The sequence below is a fragment of the Seriola aureovittata genome, chromosome 9 (assembly GCF_021018895.1).
Source record: "Seriola aureovittata isolate HTS-2021-v1 ecotype China chromosome 9, ASM2101889v1, whole genome shotgun sequence".
NCBI classification, from domain to species: Eukaryota; Metazoa; Chordata; class Actinopteri; order Carangiformes; family Carangidae; genus Seriola; species Seriola aureovittata.
Window position 1 is genome coordinate 585,299 of NC_079372.1, and position 19,305 is coordinate 604,603.

At 39.0% G+C, this 19,305-nt stretch overlaps 3 protein-coding genes across 3 annotated transcripts in view; 2 read left to right on the forward strand and 1 right to left on the reverse strand.

Annotated features, from left to right (window-relative positions):
• Nucleotides 1-5,265, forward strand: part of si:dkey-11f4.7 (piezo-type mechanosensitive ion channel component 2) — a 49,195-nt gene extending 43,930 nt beyond the window's left edge. The window contains exons 52-56 of the mRNA XM_056386106.1: nucleotides 1,607-1,776; nucleotides 2,580-2,696; nucleotides 2,967-3,046; nucleotides 3,289-3,505; nucleotides 4,211-5,265. Of these exons, the coding sequence (XP_056242081.1) occupies nucleotides 1,607-1,776; nucleotides 2,580-2,696; nucleotides 2,967-3,046; nucleotides 3,289-3,505; nucleotides 4,211-4,466 (840 nt within the window). The 3' untranslated portion in view covers nucleotides 4,467-5,265. The remainder of the gene's footprint in view (nucleotides 1-1,606; nucleotides 1,777-2,579; nucleotides 2,697-2,966; nucleotides 3,047-3,288; nucleotides 3,506-4,210) is intronic.
• On the reverse strand, nucleotides 5,107-7,386 carry atp5f1e (ATP synthase F1 subunit epsilon). Its single transcript, XM_056386107.1, has 3 exons — nucleotides 7,261-7,386; nucleotides 6,784-6,911; nucleotides 5,107-5,305 (listed from the first exon to the last, which is right to left on the reverse strand). The coding sequence occupies exons 1-2, from the start codon at nucleotides 7,290-7,292 to the stop codon at nucleotides 6,785-6,787; spliced, it is 159 nt and encodes a 52-aa protein (XP_056242082.1). The 5' UTR covers nucleotides 7,293-7,386; the 3' UTR covers nucleotides 5,107-5,305; nucleotide 6,784.
• A 1,481-nt stretch (nucleotides 7,387-8,867) lies between these two features.
• Nucleotides 8,868-17,394, forward strand: LOC130175144 (PRELI domain containing protein 3B-like). Its single transcript, XM_056385446.1, has 6 exons — nucleotides 8,868-9,095; nucleotides 10,488-10,656; nucleotides 10,768-10,857; nucleotides 14,724-14,794; nucleotides 14,910-15,012; nucleotides 15,133-17,394. The coding sequence occupies exons 1-6, from the start codon at nucleotides 9,064-9,066 to the stop codon at nucleotides 15,247-15,249; spliced, it is 582 nt and encodes a 193-aa protein (XP_056241421.1). The 5' UTR covers nucleotides 8,868-9,063; the 3' UTR covers nucleotides 15,250-17,394.
• The last annotated feature ends 1,911 nt before the right edge of the window (nucleotides 17,395-19,305 follow it).

Sequence of the window (19,305 nt, forward strand, 5' to 3'; positions counted from 1 at the left end):
TTTGTGTCTAATTTGAGTCAGATTACATTTTGGAAAACTAATCCGTTTTTAAATATCTAAAAGGTAAAAGGAGGTGGAGGACTCCAGCAGAACCATCTTTGTATGAATGAATCGTTCATCTAGGCAAGAAAAATCATTCCGAATATGAGTGTAGTACCTGGTACTAAGATTGACCTTTGACAATATCTGACAACGCCACCTCCCACTAAGGGGCAAGAGGAACCCTTAAATCTTTAACATCTCCCGTACAAGTTGTGACCAACTCTGACTTCCCCCAACAGGAACAATTTACCAGAGGCGTATCTTGTGTAAAAGTTAAGTTGGTTTTATTACAATAGATAAATAAAATTTCCATAAAATATAGGGATGAGGCAATAAGAAACGAACAATTCCGCTGATGTCAGTCAATCAGTTCTCTTCACAATAAGGGCGGGTCGGCTCTACACAGCAACAATAGTGGGAGACAGAAAAGGGAGACAACAGACCTACCACCACACAGATGCACTACACATTAAATAGCATTACACACTTAAACTCTATAGATTTATCGCAATGGAAAACATGCAGTGTCACGACAACTATACACACCACTACAGAGTGTCACCCGTGCTGTGTGTTGATGCAGACCCGGCCTTTCACAAAGTCAAACTGTAGATACAAAGAGAACAAACATTAGCTTTCATCACCATCCAAAATGACTACCATACAATACAGCAATCATGCTAGAAAATACTAAATGCCTCAAGCCTACAAATCAAAATAAACAACAAAAAAAGCTAATTAACAGTAGAAAACAGTGGCTGGCCTGGTCTTTGCAAAGGTACACAAACTCCCATAATTAAATAATGCAGGAGTGAGTAGAAATCCAGTGCATCACAGTCTCTGCCACAGTGGGCGTCAATGGCCACGTCAATCCTGAACCTGACGGACAGGACCCTCGTGTCTGCCTGTCCCCCGTATGAGAGGGAGAGCCAAGTCGTTTTATCACTTCCTGATTGACACCCAGTCACATGACCGCAGACGACCAGTCATGTGACCAAGTGTCAATGACAAGTGTCACATTTTCCCACATGAGATAGGGCTGATAATTATTAGAGCCTAACTAATAACTCAGCCATGTCGACGTACCACCTGACTGATTATATTACAGTGTATTATATTATATTATATTATATCATATTATATTATAATTTATACTAGAACTTGATTTGTTACTGCTGCAAAATAGACAATAAGACAAGTAGAATTTTGGACAGAGGATATTAAACATAAATAAAATGAAAAAAAATTTAATGAAAAGCTTGTTTGTATTATTGGAAGACAGTAAATGTTTTTGTATGTACATACAGATTTTCTATCAGAGTATTTTTGTATTTGTTAAAATATGTATCTGTCATGAGCATAACTGTTCATTTAAATACTACATCATGTTGAGTCTAAAGCATCTCTTGTTCTTGCTGAGAGTACTGGGGAACTTGAAACAACTGTGGAAATCAATCACCCTTCTCTCTCTCTCTCTCTCTCTCTCTCTCTCTCTCTCTCTCTCTCTCTCTCTCTCTCTCTCTCTCTCTCTCTCTCTCTCTCTCTCTCTCTCTCTCTCTCCCAGTCTGCCATGCAGTTCATAATGAACTACTTTGCGGAGGACATTGTTGTTGCCAAGATCAAGAGTGATGCTAGTCTGCTGTGGAGCATCAGCCCAGCCAGTCGAGAGGCCATGATACAGGAGCTCAGCAACTCCTCCCACATATACATGACCTTACGCTGGACCCTGCTCAGGTCAGTGTGTGTGTGTGTGTGTGTGTGTCTGCTTGGATGGTGATTTTGTCTGTGCATGTGTTTCATAGTGCAGAGTCCAGATCTCTAGTTTTCATGTCAACTCATGTCAAGTCAATTTTTATTTGTATAGCGCCAGTTCATTCATTCATTCATTCATTCACAACATAAGTTATCTCATGGCACTTTCCAAATAGAGCAGGTCTAGACCTTCTCTTTATAATATTATTTACAGAGACCCAACAAATCACAAGGGCTTTATGTGTAAATCTATGTGAACATACTGTAGATGCTACATGTTCTAGCTTACTGATACATGTATTTCTCTAAAATCTTAAGTGCGAAAACACATTTTCTTACTTGTTCTACTAGTTGTTCTGTTTTGTATTTTGGTCAGTCTGTTGGTGCTTTGTTGTTTTAAATATCAAAGAAAGGAAAACTAATATTCTCAAAAGTACTTAAGATGAATGGTGAAAGGGTGTGAAAAGCTGGGAGTCTGTGTGTATGAATGTTTGCCTCGGTGCATTAAATGTGTGTCCATTTGTATATTGTCATATTCATTTCTTGGGTATTCAGAAATGTATCAACCCTGCTCGTACTGTACGAGTCTGAATGTGGTGACAGCAAGTGCCACTGAAACATATAGGTTCGGTTTATTTTGTTAAAATTGTTCATTCTGATCTCTTAATGAAGCTGTAAAGTAACTACATGTTAAACTCCTTTGGCTGCATTCGGCACAGATGTACAAAGCTTTGAATAGACTTCGGCTCATGTGCTAGTAAACACAGCTCTCCTGCCCTCCTCAGGAACGCATCCATATCAATGAATGTAGAGAGTGTGGGAGAACACACTGTGAAGTTTGAGGACAAGGCCTTGATGGAAGGGATCGTCAACATGCTCAAAGGCAACAGCAGCAAACCTGTGTGAGTCTCAGTCTACATATACAATCAACTGGTTTTTACTGTTGTGTCTTCTGCAATTTCCTTTGACTAAAGCTGCTGATGCTAAAGAACAGTTTAAAGTAGCCAATCAAAATGAACTCTAAAGTTTTAATTGGCATTAAACTATAAGAATTAAAATACTGTTTATCAACTATTTCTTAACACTTTTATATGTTCTACATTGCACGTTTTCACACATATTTTCTCCAGCTTTGTGCTCAAAAGATGTAAAACTATGTTATTCTGTTGTAGGATCATTAACTCGCTGCTTCCAAAGTTCATCAGGGGTCCCAAAGGACCAGAGTCCAAAATGGCAACCAGGATGAAAGTAGGTTAGTTACAGTTTATTTTACATTTACATGGCTAAAGATGTAAATTTGGTAAATTATAATGCATTGGACTTATATCCAAAGGAATGTAGTGATGCATTTGTTTAATACAACTCCTTATGCTCTCTTTCTATCTGGGTTTTTTTTTTTAACTCTTTCTGGGTATATGAGTGAAGAATCAGAGTGATCAGTCCTGTACATATCACTCCTGCAGTTTAATCTAACGCTGGCGTGTCTTCCCCCAGAGCACTCGGGCCGCCCAGACCTCCAGGTGCTGGCGTTCTTCAGGCCCATGTCAGTCAAACTTCAACAGGTCAACAGGACGTCAGAGAAAGATGCAGACCAGTGGTGGGTGGTGGAGGAGTGCTCGCCAGTTCTCACCTCTGACTGTCACAGCATAGAGATAGTGGTGTTCAATGATAAAGTCAGCCCCTCCAGTCTGGGCTTTCTGGCTGGACATGGGTAGGTTAACAGGACCTCTTTGATCTGCTCTCTGTCAGGAAATTGTTATTATGATTGTGGCTTGACTTGACTCCCCTTCTTTGCAGGTTTGAAGGAAACTAACACAGTAAAACTTGACTGCTGTTCTTTGCTGAGGTTTGAAAGTATTGTCCCTTCGGTAGCTCAAAGTGCTTAAACATTAGTTTTCAAGCACTCAACAGTACGTCTCGTTGCAGATACACCCTGACAGCTGATGATGATAATCCACACATCTCATTTTTTACTTTTGTAGACCAGCGTCTTCCCTCTACATGATGACAGAAGACTAGTGCTTTTACTTTGGCAGAAAATAATCTCATAAACTTGATCACAGCAAGGTCTGTGGATTATCACAAGTAACTGTGTCCTTACATTTTGAAATAAAGTTTTTCAAGTGTGATTTTTTTTTTGAGCATTTTAAACCAAAGTTGCTATGCACTGTATTGGGATGATCTACACCTGATATCGAATCTTTAAGCATAAGCAAATCATCAGCTGATTCTGTAGATAGCACAAAATGTGAGATTTTGGTTGAAGTGTCCCTTTAATGTCACATCTGCACAGCTCAATGTCAATTGATCGAAAGGAAAAATTAAGAAATATTGTTAAAATTTCAGTGAGATTTTGAAAGAACTGTTGTATGCTCACAGACTTACTTGAACCTGTCCACTCTGCTCCTCACGACAGCATTGTAGGCCTGTACATGTCAGTGGTGCTGGTCATTGGAAAGTTCGTCAGGGAGTTCTTCAACGGGATCTCCAGGTCCATCATGTTTGAAGAGCTGCCATGTGTGGATCGGGTCCTGAAGCTCTGCACGGATATCTTTGTGGTCAGGGAGACTGGAGAAATGGAGCTGGAAGAGACGCTGTTTGAGAAACTCATCTTCCTCTACCGATCACCCGAGACAATGATCAAGATGACCAGAGAGAAGAAAGACAACTAAGATTTGACAAGACGTCATCTATTACAGGACGTTGAGAGTGCTATGCCACATTCCATGATCCATTTGTAATCACGAACCCTGTACAAGATTTGAAACCATTTCTGACCTGGCTATTAATTGTGACCTCTGACCTGCGCAGACAGGTGCAGGTTTCACCTGTCCGAAATTTAGGTTTATTTATCTACGTGTTCAGTTCCCTGCCAAAAATTAAAAAAGGACTTAAGGACTTCAAAAGGCAAAAAAAAAATGAAACAATAACTAGCTCAACTGTAATACCAATTAATCTGGACTGCAGTTAAATGAATAAAGTGCCTGCTACATATTTGCTATTGTTGATGCCATTTTCTGCCCACTGGGTTATGCATGCATTTCTGATCATTTTGGATTGTGCTTTTTACTGGTGTGAAGAACACGTAAGATCCTACTCCCTGATTTAGTTTCTTTCAGGAACAATGAAATTTCATCAAACCCTTGATGTATTCATGGATCAACACACACACCTCTGTAAATACCATGTTTATGTGTATGTCTATGTAGTACTAAGTTATTTAGATCAAAATAAAAAATGTAGTTGGACAAAATGTTTGTGTCAGCCTACAATACTATATTCACCAACAAGGCAAGAATACAATGAAACTAATTGTACTTCTGATATTCATCTTTAATACAGTTTTAATTACAAATGAAAAGGTAAAACAGCAATTTCATCCAGGTCCACAGTCCACCAGGTCATCTTGATATCATCCATTTTTTTTTTTCTTCCTTTCTTAATTGTCTGCAGGACAGGACGGTGATAGGACCTCACAACACCAGGAAAAACTAAATCATGGTCTCACATCCTGGAGGAAAAACAAAGCAGAAGAATGGAAACATTAAAAATGTATGAACATTTGTTTTGCACCCGTAAAAGAACAAAACTCTTTGATGTCACTGACTGCAGGTTCTGGAATAATCAACTTGGACAGTAAACCTTTAACACCTGAAATTAAGAAAATATATAACTTTAGTGAGATGCAAAAATAAGTTATGACTAGTACATCATACATGTCGCCTCCCTGGTCTTAGCAATAAGCAATAACCAGAGCACTGAAGGAAATGCAAAACAACCATTGCACCTTCAACATGTTTTCTGTCATGTCACCACCAGATACAGAAATTAAAGAGCAAAAAGTTTTAACCTTTTTGAAAAATGCACTTTTGCATCTAAAAACACAAGGAGCTAAAAGTTTTTGAAAATTAAGTCTTCTTCTTGTCTATTTATTTTGGATTGTTTCACCCAGGTGCAGCCCAGGGAAAGTGGGTGGGGTGGGAGGCTCTAGTATTGGAGGGCTCAATAAAAACCCTTGCTCAGGCAGCTGATGAATGCCAAGATGTAAATGGATCAATAGGAGCAGCATGTTTGTAATTCAGGTTAAAAGAATCCATGTTTAATATTATAGATGTATGCAAAAGCTTTTTGCTGCTGTTTTATAACTTATCAACCCCCAATACTGGGAGAAAAATACACATTTGATCAATCAATAAATAAATAAATAATAATTCTAAATATATTGATGACAAACTGGGTCTTGGGGTCATGCTCCAAACTGCTGGAGTCACCTCACTGGGAAACTCAGGTAGTGAATGCAAATTTTGTAGTTACTTGGTTAAATATTGTGTATTAGTTTAGAAGGAGTTAAGTTTTATCAAACTACAGTGTGACGACCCCTCCACCAGGACACTAGGTGTCCCTGTTTCTTTTTGTTTTCCCTCTTCAGGTGCTGAATGCAGGGAATATAAATAGTAACCTACCTTGTCTAAATACACCAGGGATAGGTGAGCATGTATCAAAGAGTACTGTGAGTGTACAACTTTCATTCAAAACCTGCAACTGGTCAATTCAGAAACCAGAGATTCAACACAGGAGGAACTAACCACAGGCATCACTTGCTAAAGTATGTGACCACTGATGAAAAGTAACTAAACAGATTTACTCAAATGCCATCTAAAAAGTATCATTCTTTTAATATCAATGGTATTCTACACTTCCATTTGATTGCATTACATCAAAAATATAGTATTTATTTTACAATTACTTGAAAGTTTGAGTTATTACTTACTTTGTAGATTAAGATTTTCTGTCTGTTTTTCTATATGTTGTAAAGGCTTCTTCCTAAATTATGCGACATCTAACGAAAAGCTTAACATTGTCACCACTGAATGTCACCACCGCTTCTCCTTCAGACACACCAACTGCCAGGGGCCATGATGACTTAATCTGCCGACATGGTTCAGTCTCTTGTAATTGCTTGTAACTTTCTGTACGAGGTGAACTCACGCTATGCTGCTGGTTTGGGTTTGAGGACTTTGACGTTGGCTTCTGCGGCCTTCAGTGCCTCGGTTTTGAACTGCGGCTTCAGCGCACCGCGCACCGCGCTAGCGCAGATAGCGGAGAAGCGGATGTAGCTGCAGAGAGGACACACTTGTTAGCCACATGCTAAAGGGCAAGCAACAAAGAGAATTATCACTCTGGAAAAGACAAGCATAGCTGCTTCTTTGATGACAACGATATATGCGATGCATTAGCACAAAGAGTAAAATCGTGGTCGGTTGGTGATGTTACCACTGTATGTTAAACACATGGGTGGAAAAGCTAACTCAGGCTAGAAACCTAGCTAGGTAGCTCTGTAGCGAAAGAACGACAAATATTTTGTTAAACTATTCAGTTACGCTAACAAATCTTTATCAAGAACACCGTGATAAGTAACGACCACAAAGCTAACTCGGAAGACATACAAATTCTGCATTTTATTACCTTAGGCCTGCCTGTCTCCAGTATGCGACCATCTTGCCTGTGTTGTGACTTCAAGGACAGGTCGGATATGTGCGTGATGACGGCATTTGAGATAGGCAGTGTTCTCTCTCGCCCAATAAGAACCATGCAGGATCATGATTGACAGCTTTGATGGTGACTTGTCCCGCCTCAAGTCAACACTTAAAAAAAATAATAAAAAATCTTCTTTTAATATCTGCTTAAATGTCATGCAGTGAGATGATTGTAGATGATTGTTCCTTTAGGTACTATTGTGACAGAAATTGGAGTACATTGAATGAATGTGACCAGCACAAATAATTAACTAAAAGGTCAACTAGAAGGTCATATAGCTTAACAGAGGCTTTGAAGCATAACGATATCATTGTCATTGTATGTAATTTTATGTAATTTATATTTTGGATGTTTGACTTGGGCTTTATCTGTTTGGTTTGGTGGTAGTATAATGTCACTAGTCACCTTGAGTCCTGCACATTTTTGCTGTGTTTACATTAAGCACCTCATTGGCATCACTTTGAATTAGGTAGAACTAAGAATGCCGATTTATACATTTTAGGAATCTAGATATAAACGGTATATAAGGTATTTGCTGATGAATTCCCTACTCCCTTGTCCCAATGTTGAAATACACAGAAACATTATGTTTATACAGTGATGTTGCATTTAACTTCATTGGCAGGATTTGTTGGGGAATATGAGAATTATTAGACAATAATGACGCCGAAAATTAGGCGGGGGTGATACTAAGCCTTACGACCGGGGGGGCAGTCACCTTCCACTTGTGGCTGAGGCCTAGGCCTACTTTCAGTCCTGACACATTAACCGTATCTCATCAGTAACATGAATTAACTTTTTTCCCCATATTAGAAGTAATGATGTCTGCACTCAAATCAGGTGGCCGCCTCCTTCCTCAGGCAGAAAATCTAGCGCGTTCGTATTCTTCTTCTTTGGCAATTTGGGATGGCTCTGCCTGATGCACGGATTACGATACAGCGCTACTACTTTGCCGTAGCGTGGCGTACAGCTGCAATTGCAGTTACAAACGTCAAATCCACCGAGTACCGAGAAAACAAATAGGCCTACTAGAATTTTGCCGGGAGGAGAAGTCGGCACGAAATTTGGAGACGCTTCGCAATTCTCTGTGCAGGAAAAACCCTGTTGATGTTTGAGGGAGTTTGTACAGTTGCGAAGGGAAGACAGCCTCCCATGACAAGCAGCTATTTTAAATCATAACAATTATAAATCATTATTATCATCTCATGGTTATAATAATCATAATAAACAATATATTGTTTATATATTTAAGGGATATTATCATAAGCCTGAATGTAGAACAGGACAGAACAGAATGTAACATATAGGCCAAAACATGACCAAATTCCCCTTAATGTTTTTCACATTTATTTAAAGCTGATTATACAGCTTGTATCTAAAATACAAGCTGGTCTATTTGTTGTTTGGAAATACACAACAAACGGATAAATCGGATGATACACAGACTATTTACAGAAGGATTATCAATCTGTTTACACAAACAATATTGAGACAAATCTACCTCCAGTCACATTTCACCGACTGGGCTTTTACAATGACAGCATTGCCTGAGATTTATGAAATAAATGGATTGTTCTGGATGTGCTGCAGCAGGGGTCTCTGCCACCAGGAGGCGGCTGGGTGCTGAGGCGCCATTAAAGCTTTTCTCCTTCGGCCCCTCCCTCCTCGCTCACTCCGGTCACGCTGTCACCAGTCGCCGGCTCCCGAGCCCTGACAGAAAAGCCTGTAAAAATGAAGATCTGGGCGTCAGAGCATGTTTTCAAGTGAGTAGTTTTCTATCTGCGCTGATGTTTTAAATAAGTATGGGTTTTAAGTAACTGATGTCCTCTTGTATAACCAATTTTTTGTTGTTCTCTTTACACTTTTCGGGTCCCAGCTGCTACCTCCTTAGCTGCTAATGCTGCACATAAGTTAGGTAACTATACACAAAGAGCATAAGATTAAGTTACCTAACCCTTTGTCTTGTATGTTAGTTATCATCCTTAGTATAAATCCAAATTCTAGTCGCCATTACGTTTGAAGTTTCCTAGCAAAAATCTTAATTTGTCGGTTGGTTAGCTAAAAGTAAACCGTTTTAGCTACCTGAGTTTACTTTTAAGTTAGCCTTTTCCTGCTGGCCTTGAAGCTAACTTTGGCTAATCTGATGCTAGTTGCTTAGCCAAGTACATCGTTTTGAATTTTAGAACGTATGGCAACATTTCAACCACAAGGTGATAAGAAGGGAAGTGTTTCGTGCGCTTCTCATGTATATTTGCCTTAATCTCGGAAACAAAACCTGCTGCTGAATGTGACATAATGTCCAGCGTTACATAACGGTCCGTCGGCCTGTCAGCCATATACTCTGCGATTGAAGAAATGGAGTGATCCGATTTTTTTTTTTTGCCTTATTGTTATTATTTTTCCTCCTCACTCTCAGTAATAATTATATTTTAATGTTAATTGGAACATATATTCTCATTTCCAGACGTTTCTGTACGAAACCATGATGATGATGTGCTGAGGGGGCGTTCCTCCTCCTACCGAGCTGCATAAGCAAATCATCAGCTGATACTGTAGCTGCACAGCCTTGTGGCTGATACAGCCATGAGGCTGTGCAGCTCCTTAATTCGTTATCAGTTAAACCTATCATCCCCACGTTTTTTCTCATGAACTACTGCACTTAAACAAATGGAATCAAATGATTAAAGTCTGTCAAACATGTAAGATTATCTTTACCTCTTCACTTACTATGATGCAGGTCCAGATGCAAAACAACATTTTACAACAACCAGCTAATGCTATTGTCACTGTTCTTTGTTTTTCACTGCTATTAAAACATAGTCATTGCAGTGTGAAGTTTGTGTTTGCATGGTAAAAATTGTTAAGAAAAATGTTTTTCTTTGTATTCTTGTAATCTTTACAATGATGTTCAAATTTACATGCACATTCGCATTCACCCAGCATACCAAGTTTACCTACCTCAATGATGGAAATGGGAAATATCTCAATCTGATTTTCAACATGTTTTTACATCATACCAAAGCATATTTGTTGGATGGTTTCAGAAATTAAAATCCAAAAAACAAAGACAAGATTTTCATCTACAGTCTCTTGTAAGAATGTTAAATGTTCTGTGGTAAAATGCTGCTTTCTAATATTAGTTTTGGTTTTGACAGCCACCCATGGGAGACGGTGACCAAGGCCGCGATGCAGAAATACCCCAACCCTATGAACCCCAGTGTGTTTGGTGTGGATGTTCTGGACAGAACTGTGGACACAGAGGGACGGTTACACAGCACCAGACTGCTCAGCACAGAGTGGGGGCTGCCTGCCATGGCTAAGTCTGTAAGTTAGATAATGGAAGAAGCACTTGAGTTTAAGGGATGTTTTATGTTGATTGATCATGTTAAATTGTTTTTCTTAATCCCAAGCCTGAGTTGTGCCCTTTTCCTGCAGATCATTGGGGTAACAAGAACATGCACTTATGTTCAGGAGCATTCGGTAGTGGACCCTAAAGAGAAGACCTTTGAGCTGAAATCTACAAATGTGAGTAGTGATGACATATGGTATCACAGTTGAAGAGAACACTTTCAGCAAGAACTCTTGTTGCTTCACACTGACATGAAGTAATACATAATAATATTTCACTGTTTAGCTGCCGTGAATCAAGTATTCATTAGGACAGAAAAGTAAAACATAGATTATTTTCTCTCGTGTCAGATTACGTTGTGGACACATTGTGGAAGACTTGACATTTTGGTTGTATTATGTTTGAATAATTTAATAATATTTAGTTTTAGGGCTGCATATGAAAAAAAATCATAGTGCGTTTATTTTGGCAGATATTGCGATTTCAGCTGGAGTAATTGTTTTTGCATTTCATCATCACTGAGAAAAATGATGTTGTGATTTTTGTTGGTCTTGTACCAAACAAACATGTTCCTTTACGTCTGCAGAACAGGATTTGTAGGCTGGGGCGTCTCTGTAGCAACACAACACTTATGGTGCTAACAATGCACAACGATTTGACATATTTTACCTTCATCAAAAAATTGTAGCTAAATTTGGAATGGGGCCCACTTTCTGTAGGTGGATCAAAGTCCTATATTCAACACCTATGGCTGCAGTCAGGACCAATGGCCTGATCTTGGAATATTTTTCGCTCTACAGAGGTACAAGGCAAGGATGCTGTCTGTCGCCCTTCCTGTTTGACATTGCGATCGAACCACTGGCAATTGCTATTAGATCAGTTGGCAGGATTAAGAGTATTTCCAGGGGTAGGGGTGGCGATATGGCAAAAATATCATATCACGATTTTTAAAAAATAAAATCACGATTTCGATTTTATCACGATCTTAAATTGGAAAAAGAAAAACAGACAATTTAGACCAAAGAACCTTTCCTAACAGATTCTATTTCAAATAGTCGCAGTTTTGCCTGCATGTGCAAACAACGTAAAGTTAAAGGTAAACAACAACATTGGCTCTCAGCATGCTGCTTGGGGTGCTTCCTCTTCAGGTGATTAAACAGGTTCGTCGTGTTACCACCCGACGTGCGAACGGTTTCTGTGCAAACTTTGCAAATTACATTTGCTCGCGCTTGATCAGTTGCGGAAAATCCAAACCAATTCCATATAATGGAGGTGGAATTTTTTTTAGCGACCAACTCCGTTTGGCTTTCAGCCATCGCTCTCCCTGTGCTACCGCTACACACACAAACAAGGAGGCGGGTAGGAAAGCGTGTCACTGCCCATAATTCGCTATGATTGGTCGGTCAGGTTGATGACGTCAATACGTCTGGTGCGTCAGTGCATCAGCATAGAACTGCAATTTATAGAATGTGCCCTAGACGATCCCACTATCTCTGCAGTTTGAAAGTTCGTCTTCAATTTGTAATCCTTCACGATCTAATATCGTCATATCGCCCACCCCTATCCAGGGGTGAAACAAACCATAAAACTTTGCTTTATGCTGATGATCTGCTTTTGCAAATATCAGACCCAATTGAGAGCATGCCCTACCTTCTCCACTGGCTGCAAAAATTCAGTAGCATATCAGGGTATAAAGTTAATTTGTCAAAATCTTTATTATTTCCATTGAATAATCTGGCAAAACAGATCACTTATGAAAAGTTGCCTTTTAAAATTGGAAATGACAAATTTACTTATCTGGGAATAGAAATAGGTTCAATTAAGGCTATTTTTTCAGTATAACTACAGGTCTATTTTAGACCGTACCAAAACTGATTTGGATAGGTGGTCGAAACCTCCATTCTCACTGGCAGGACAGATAAATGCAGTGAAGATGACTATAATGCCTAGGTTTCTTTATTTATTCCAAATGATTCCCATTTTTCTCCCAAAATCCTATTTTGCTCAGCTGGATCGCTTTATCTCTTCGTTCATATGGAATAAAAAAACCTGCACGTATAAAGAAGGCAAGCCTGGAGAGAGTTAAATCTGATGGTGGTTTGGGTTTACCTAATTTTTTATTTCACTGTTGGGCAGCTAATATTGTCAAGCTGACATATTGGATCACCATGTTTGCAGATAAGGAGAGTCCGGTCTGGGCTGATATGGAACTGGGAGCTACACTCCCAGTTTCTCCGATTTCAATCTTAACCGCTCCTCTCCCACTAAATATCAAAGCACCTGAACTGAACTCAAATTTGGTGGTCCAAAATTCGATTAAGATCTGTGGTCAGTTCAGAAAACATTTTAATTTGACAAATATATGTAGCTTCTCTCCAATAATGTTTAATCATCTTTTTGCACCATCTCAAATAGATCAGGCATTTGCAGTTTGGCACAGAAGTGGCTTGGTCTACTTTCAAGATCTCTTCACCGATGATGGCTTTGCATCATTTAAATTTCTATGTGAAGATCATAATTTACCAAAGTCTCATTACTTCAGATCTCTTCAGGTTCGGAGTTTTGCCTTTAAACTTTTCCCAGGGTATCCATCTTCACTCTTTAAAGACCTACTGTATTTAGTCCTTAATGTAAATCCACTCAATAAAAGAGCAGTATCAAAAATATATGCATTAATTCTGGATAGCTGCCCTCATACGTGGGACAAAATCAAGGCAGCATGGGAAGGAGAAGTTGGAGAAGTAATACCGGAAGACACCTGGAAAAATACCATACAGCGTATACACAAATCTTCTCTCTGTATCAGACATGGCTTGATTCAGTTTAAGGTTGTCCACAGGTTGCATTATTCTAATGACAGACTGTCTAAATTATACCCTAATGTTGCACCAAACTGTCCTAGATGTCAATATTCTCCTGTTTCTTTGGGACACATGTTTTGGTCATGTCCGTATGGTTGTCTGGTTGTATGTTATGGGAACTGGAAGGGGAAGAACCCTCCTGCCTATGTTCATTGGATTAGAGAGGTGATGTTGGGATTGGCTCTGGAAAAAATTAGGTATACAGTACACGGGTTGGAGGATAAATATGACAGAACCTGGTCACAGTTCATAACTCATATCAAGAGCCTGCCTTTTGCCTGACTCCTTGTCTTTATTTATTAATTAATTAATTTTTCTTTCTTTCTTTCTTTCTCTTTGACTGCCGTCCTTGTCTTCTCAATGCCCATATTCTGACTGTTGGGACTTTCTTCTTTTTTCTTATGCAAGAAGCCCAGAATGTTGGTGTTATGATCATAATGATCAACACTGATTAGTTTGAGTCTTTTTTTGTCTGTGTCTCTGTTTTTTGTATTTGTGTATATTTGTTTTCTTCTTTAGGAGTTCTGTTTGCCCGTTTGATACGTGAGTGTTTATGTAGATGTGTTTGTGGGGATGCCATCTGGATGGGGTGGGGGGGGCGGGTTCACAACTTTTGTAAGAAATGCTTAACTAATGATGTCAATGTTTTCGATATGGAAAAATGATAAAGTTGTTAAAAGAAAAAAAAAAAGAAAATTGCAGCTCCTGCAGTTTGGATATTGCACTTAGCTATATTGCAATTTCGATTATATTTAGATTAATTGTGAAGCTCTAATATATATTTACCTACACTGCACTTCTGTTTGGCAGAGGTTCAATATGTGTGTTAATTTTATTTGTTTCCTAAACATACCCTTGACTTGTGGCAGATAACTCTGAAGATATTCATCATCTTCAGGCATGTTTAGAACACAGGTGTATTTAAAACATGCTCTTTCAACACAGATGTAACTTATCACATGAATAATTGCTGCTTATCAGTTGGAACTATGATCTATGTTGTTACATGTTCACCATGAGAGAGGTCTTTCAGAGCAATTGTATCAGTGTCGGGGCTTTAAGGCCCTTTCCTATCTGTTCTCTCCTGCAGTTGCTGTTAAATTAACTGAAATTCCTGTAGAGAATGTAAACATTATGTATGATGTAAAAAGACTAATGCCAACTTTATTTTGTCCATCCAGATCTCCTTCACTAACCTGGTATCTGTGGACGAGAAGTTGACATACAAGCCACATCCACAGGACCCTGAAAAGTAAATGGTTTCATATTGAATATTATTCAAGTGAAGTCAGGTTATACAAACATACAAAAGCCACAACACCTTTACCATTGTGTCAGGTTTACCTTTTTATTTCTGTGTTTGTCAGGACAGTGCTGACACAAGAAGCTCTGATCAGTGTGAAAGGTATCAGTCTGAGCAGCTACCTCGAGGGACTCATGGCCAAGACCATCTCTGTCAACGCCGGCAAGGTGACTTAAACTCTTTTTATAAATCGCTGAAAATCTCCCAATAACTCATCATGACAGTATGGCCCAACAATACACCTTTCACTGCCACATTATATGTAGTAACACCTTTGTTTGTCTCAGGGTCGGGAGGCGATGGAATGGGTCATCAGACGATTAAACACAGAAATCGAGGAGTTGGCAGCGACCGCTCGTGGTACGATGCGTGTTCCCATGGCAGCGGCTGTTGCAGACAAATGATCCCGGCCTACTCTACTGCTTCCTCCATCATCATGAAGCGATGGACTTCTCAGACTTTTCCCCTCAAAGGGGACCTCTCATCTGCCAGCACAGCCTAATAACCACAGCCCCATCCTGGTATGTTTGTTGTTGTGTGAATGTCACAAGAACCCGCTGTTCGTCCCTCCTCAGCAGTTTGCACAGACGCGTGTGATACTTGTCTCTGTGGGCATTGACCTGAGTGTTGAGCTGATGACAGTTTCAAAAATAAAAAAAACAAACTGGGTTGAATTGGACTGCACTTGAAGCTCATAGGACTCAGTCTTGTGATGTTAAAGCTCTTTTTTAAAAATTCACACTGTGCCTCCACATCATCTCATCAATTTAATTTCCTCTTTTCTAACCTTTCTCCCCTTCATCCTCAAATTTTCATCTCTCTCTAATCTTCTCTTTTTATTGTTTCTAAATCCTTGTAAACAAGTTGAGCACTGGTAACAGCTGAAATGAAGCCACTTTCTCTAACCTTTTCTGGCCAGCCTTTCTTTGTACAGCAGAACTGACCAAAATATCTCAAAACCAAAACCCACCAATGCATACAAGCTGTACCAAATAATTTAGACTATGTGTTACAAATGGCATCAGCTGTCTGTCTTGTGATACTGAAGCAGCAGTTTTTTTTAAGTCATATACTAAGCAACCTATAACCTTGAGAGATTTTTTTAAATGCCAGGATTTTAGTCTTTCTGTCATGGTGCAAGAATCCAAACAAGGCAACTTCTTCTTCATCTGTCCTCTTGTTGTCTGAACAGTTAATTTATAATAAAGACTGGCGCAGCTCAGAGTCTTGACAGCCAGATCTGTGCAGGTTAAGTGACCAGACAGGAAAACTACTTTGTGGGTGACTTGCATGGTGCTGGAACACAAATGGTGCCTGTCCAAGGTGGAAAAGGGAGTTTTAGCTTAATTTACCTTTTGTACCTTTGATGTAGATGCAGGTCTGTCTGCTAAAGCTGTCGGCTCTGTGCACTGGTCCTCGGAGGTTGTAGTCTCCTCGGGTCATTCTGATCTAGTTTTGGCAAAATGACTTGATAACTTTGAGTTTTCCTTGTCTTTTTCAGTCTTTTCTCTTACACTGATGATGTGCTGTAGTTAAGTGTTACAGATTAAGAACGTGCATACATGAACATAAATGTTAACTTAAATTCAGCATAATTTTTCTATTAAAGGGTTAGAGCTGAAGCAACATGTTGGCATTCACCACAGTGTTTGTGTTGTGAACGCTCACCAGTGTTTTAGGGGGAGCACTACAGGGTTACGTTCAGAATCCTTGAGTGTGCCAATGTAAAGCTAGAAATAACCAATTTAGTGCCCCAAAACACTTAGACACCATATTTATGATGCTATTATTTATGAACAAAGCCACTCTGTATGTGCTGACCATTTCTTTCATACTGTCTATAGATACAATATTTATGGTATATTTGTATTGGTGAACATTGACAAAGGCTGTATAATTGTTTGATTTTTAAAGCTGTTAGCTTGTGGCGTTTTGCAAGTGGCAGTGCAGTTTTGATACTACATTTTCAAGGCATATTCCATGGAGGAATCTGAAATGCAACATTATTGCGTTGTAGGTGACATCATAACCCTTTACCTCACCACTCTTCCTCTTTTCTTCGCTCTAGACATTGTAATAAGGACAGTTGTACAAATTAAAGTTTCCTTTGAAGAGGTTTGTGGTAGAACTGTTTTTCACTGAAGCTCAGCAGCATCACGAGTCTTCCAAGATGCTCCACATTCAGTATCTTGCTCCACTGTCACGCTGTCAGTCAGTTCAGTCTTATTCACAATTGCTTCCAGTTCAACTGAATTTCTTTTTTAACCGCATCTTTCATAATTAATTTCGCATCCCATCATGCATAGTGCAGTTCAGGATCATTCTGTTTAAGGTCTGGTCTACTGCAATCAGCCAGTCGGTATCCACACAGCATCTCCTTTCATGAATGAAGTGTGATGTTTTTCTATGGGGCATATTTTAAGAAGTGGCTGTAAATAGGCTTATATTTATATTTTGGTTGTTACATTCCAAGAATGTGAACATGTAACAGAATCTGAAGAGTGCACACTGAAATGTTTCAAAATAAAGAGATGTCACTGTTTCATGAATATGGTGGTGATTAATTGGTTTGTGTAACATCCTGACTTCCTCTCAAACTGTTGTACAAACATGGGCATTGCAAGGCAAGTTCACTTGGTAATAGGGGTCTGTTGCATTTCTTTAATTAGCCTCAGATTTTTCATTTTAGTGATTTTTACCTCTGTTTTTTTTACTTTTAGTCAAATATTATTATTAGAACTTGACTCTCTCCAGAATTCACCTCTATTGGGCATTTACTGTACATGGGTTTGTATCCGAGAGATGTATCAGAAACAGGAAATTTTATATTAACAATACCAGTAAATTGGTTATTAAGTGAATATAAACCCAAATAATTGTATCCCTGGAAGTCAGGGATTGTTTTAAATGAAAGTTAATTTGCGTTTGAATTGAAGTCCACATGTATTACTTTCTAGTCAAGTAAAACCCTATCCCCTCCATTATTTTGTGTGCCTCTGTAGAGTGTGTGCTATCTGTGTATATTTTTTTTAAATGTGGTGACCCCTGGTGGTAGTATAAAAACGGTACAGTGGCATACAACAATGCACACTGCTGTAAAACTGGTGTTGTCTTATTTTTCTACAACTTAAAATACAGTTTCTTGAAAAATCAATAGTAATGGAAACCAGTGGTGGAGGGTAAAGTACATTTATTTACAATAAGATGTTCAGGTACTTGTACTTGATTAATTCTGTTTCATTACACAGGCTAATGTACTTTAAAATCATTAATACAAAATATTATGAACTAATATATAATGTATTATAATAGATTAAGCTCTCCAGAAGTATGTAACGTAGGTACACTTAGCTCCACCTTCACCAGGTGCAACAGTAAAGTAATGCATACACATTAATGCAGCCCTAATTATAGTTCATGGATGTACACTGATCCCACCCATAACATTATGTCCACCTGCCTAATATTGTGTAAGTCCCCCTTTTGCCGCCAAAACAGCTCTGATTGTTGAGGTATGGACTCCACAAGACCTCTGGAGGTGTGCTCTGGTATCTGGCACCAGGACGGTCGCAGCAGATCCTTTAAAGGGACATATTATGCAAAATGCACTGTACCATGGATTTCTAACAGTAATATGTCCCCGGTCTGACAAGCCCGCCAAACATGAGAAAAGTCCATCCTCTCCGTCTTTTGCTTGCTCCACCTTTCAGAAAATGTGTGCTGACACAGTAGAGATGTGACGTTCACGAACGAACCGAATCTTTTGACCGGCTCATTAACATGAACGATGGGAACCGAGTCGCGTTTGTTTGGGAGCCGTTCTTTTTTCTCTCTCTCCCTGAGTTCACACCTGTGGTTCACACAGATGCTGCGAGCATGGGGAGGAGCGCTTATTTCATATGCAAATATTGCATGAGTTGTGCACGCTCCCTTCACGTGAGTGCCTCATTTAAAAAAAAAAAAAAAACAAAGCGAGTGTCTCGGAGTCGGCAGTGCAGTCAACAGCAGCCTGAAGGAGGGGGAGGACCGTCCGTCCTCGTTCTGCAAAATGAGCCAAAGAAAAAGGAGCAGCATTTGGATGCAGTTTTCGCTTGAGACGGTTTGTATTAGTAGTACTAGAGCTGTATGCACATTTTTTTCTCTCTAATTTATTGTAGTTTTATCTATTTCTTTAATACTTGAAGTATTGTTTTTGAGTTTTCTATCAAAATATTCTTGTGTGGAACGTTTTTCTCTAAGATTTGCACTAAAACAAGACATGGTGTTACTGACCAACAACTTAGTATTTTTTTTTACAGCACCTTTAATCTTTTGTTTTGAGTTTTTCTGTATTGTTAAAAATTTTCTTGTGTGGAAATTTTGCACTAAAAGCTTTTGCATGGAACTTCATTGCAGCCTGTTTTGTTTTTTATTGTGTATTTATAAGTGTTTAGGTGTTGCATGAATAACATAAGTCAGAG

Coding starts and splice junctions, on each gene's coding strand:
- LOC130175144 (XM_056385446.1), top strand. CDS start 9,064: ATGAAGATCTGGGCGTCAGAGCATGTTTTCAA. Junction 9,096..10,487: donor GCGTCAGAGCATGTTTTCAA/GTGAGTAGTTTT, acceptor TGGTTTTGACAG/CCACCCATGGGAGACGGTGA. Junction 15,013..15,132: donor TCTCTGTCAACGCCGGCAAG/GTGACTTAAACT, acceptor TGTTTGTCTCAG/GGTCGGGAGGCGATGGAATG.
- atp5f1e (XM_056386107.1), bottom strand. CDS start 7,292: ATGGTCGCATACTGGAGACAGGCAGGCCTAAG. Junction 6,912..7,260: donor TGGAGACAGGCAGGCCTAAG/GTAATAAAATGC, acceptor TCCTCTCTGCAG/CTACATCCGCTTCTCCGCTA.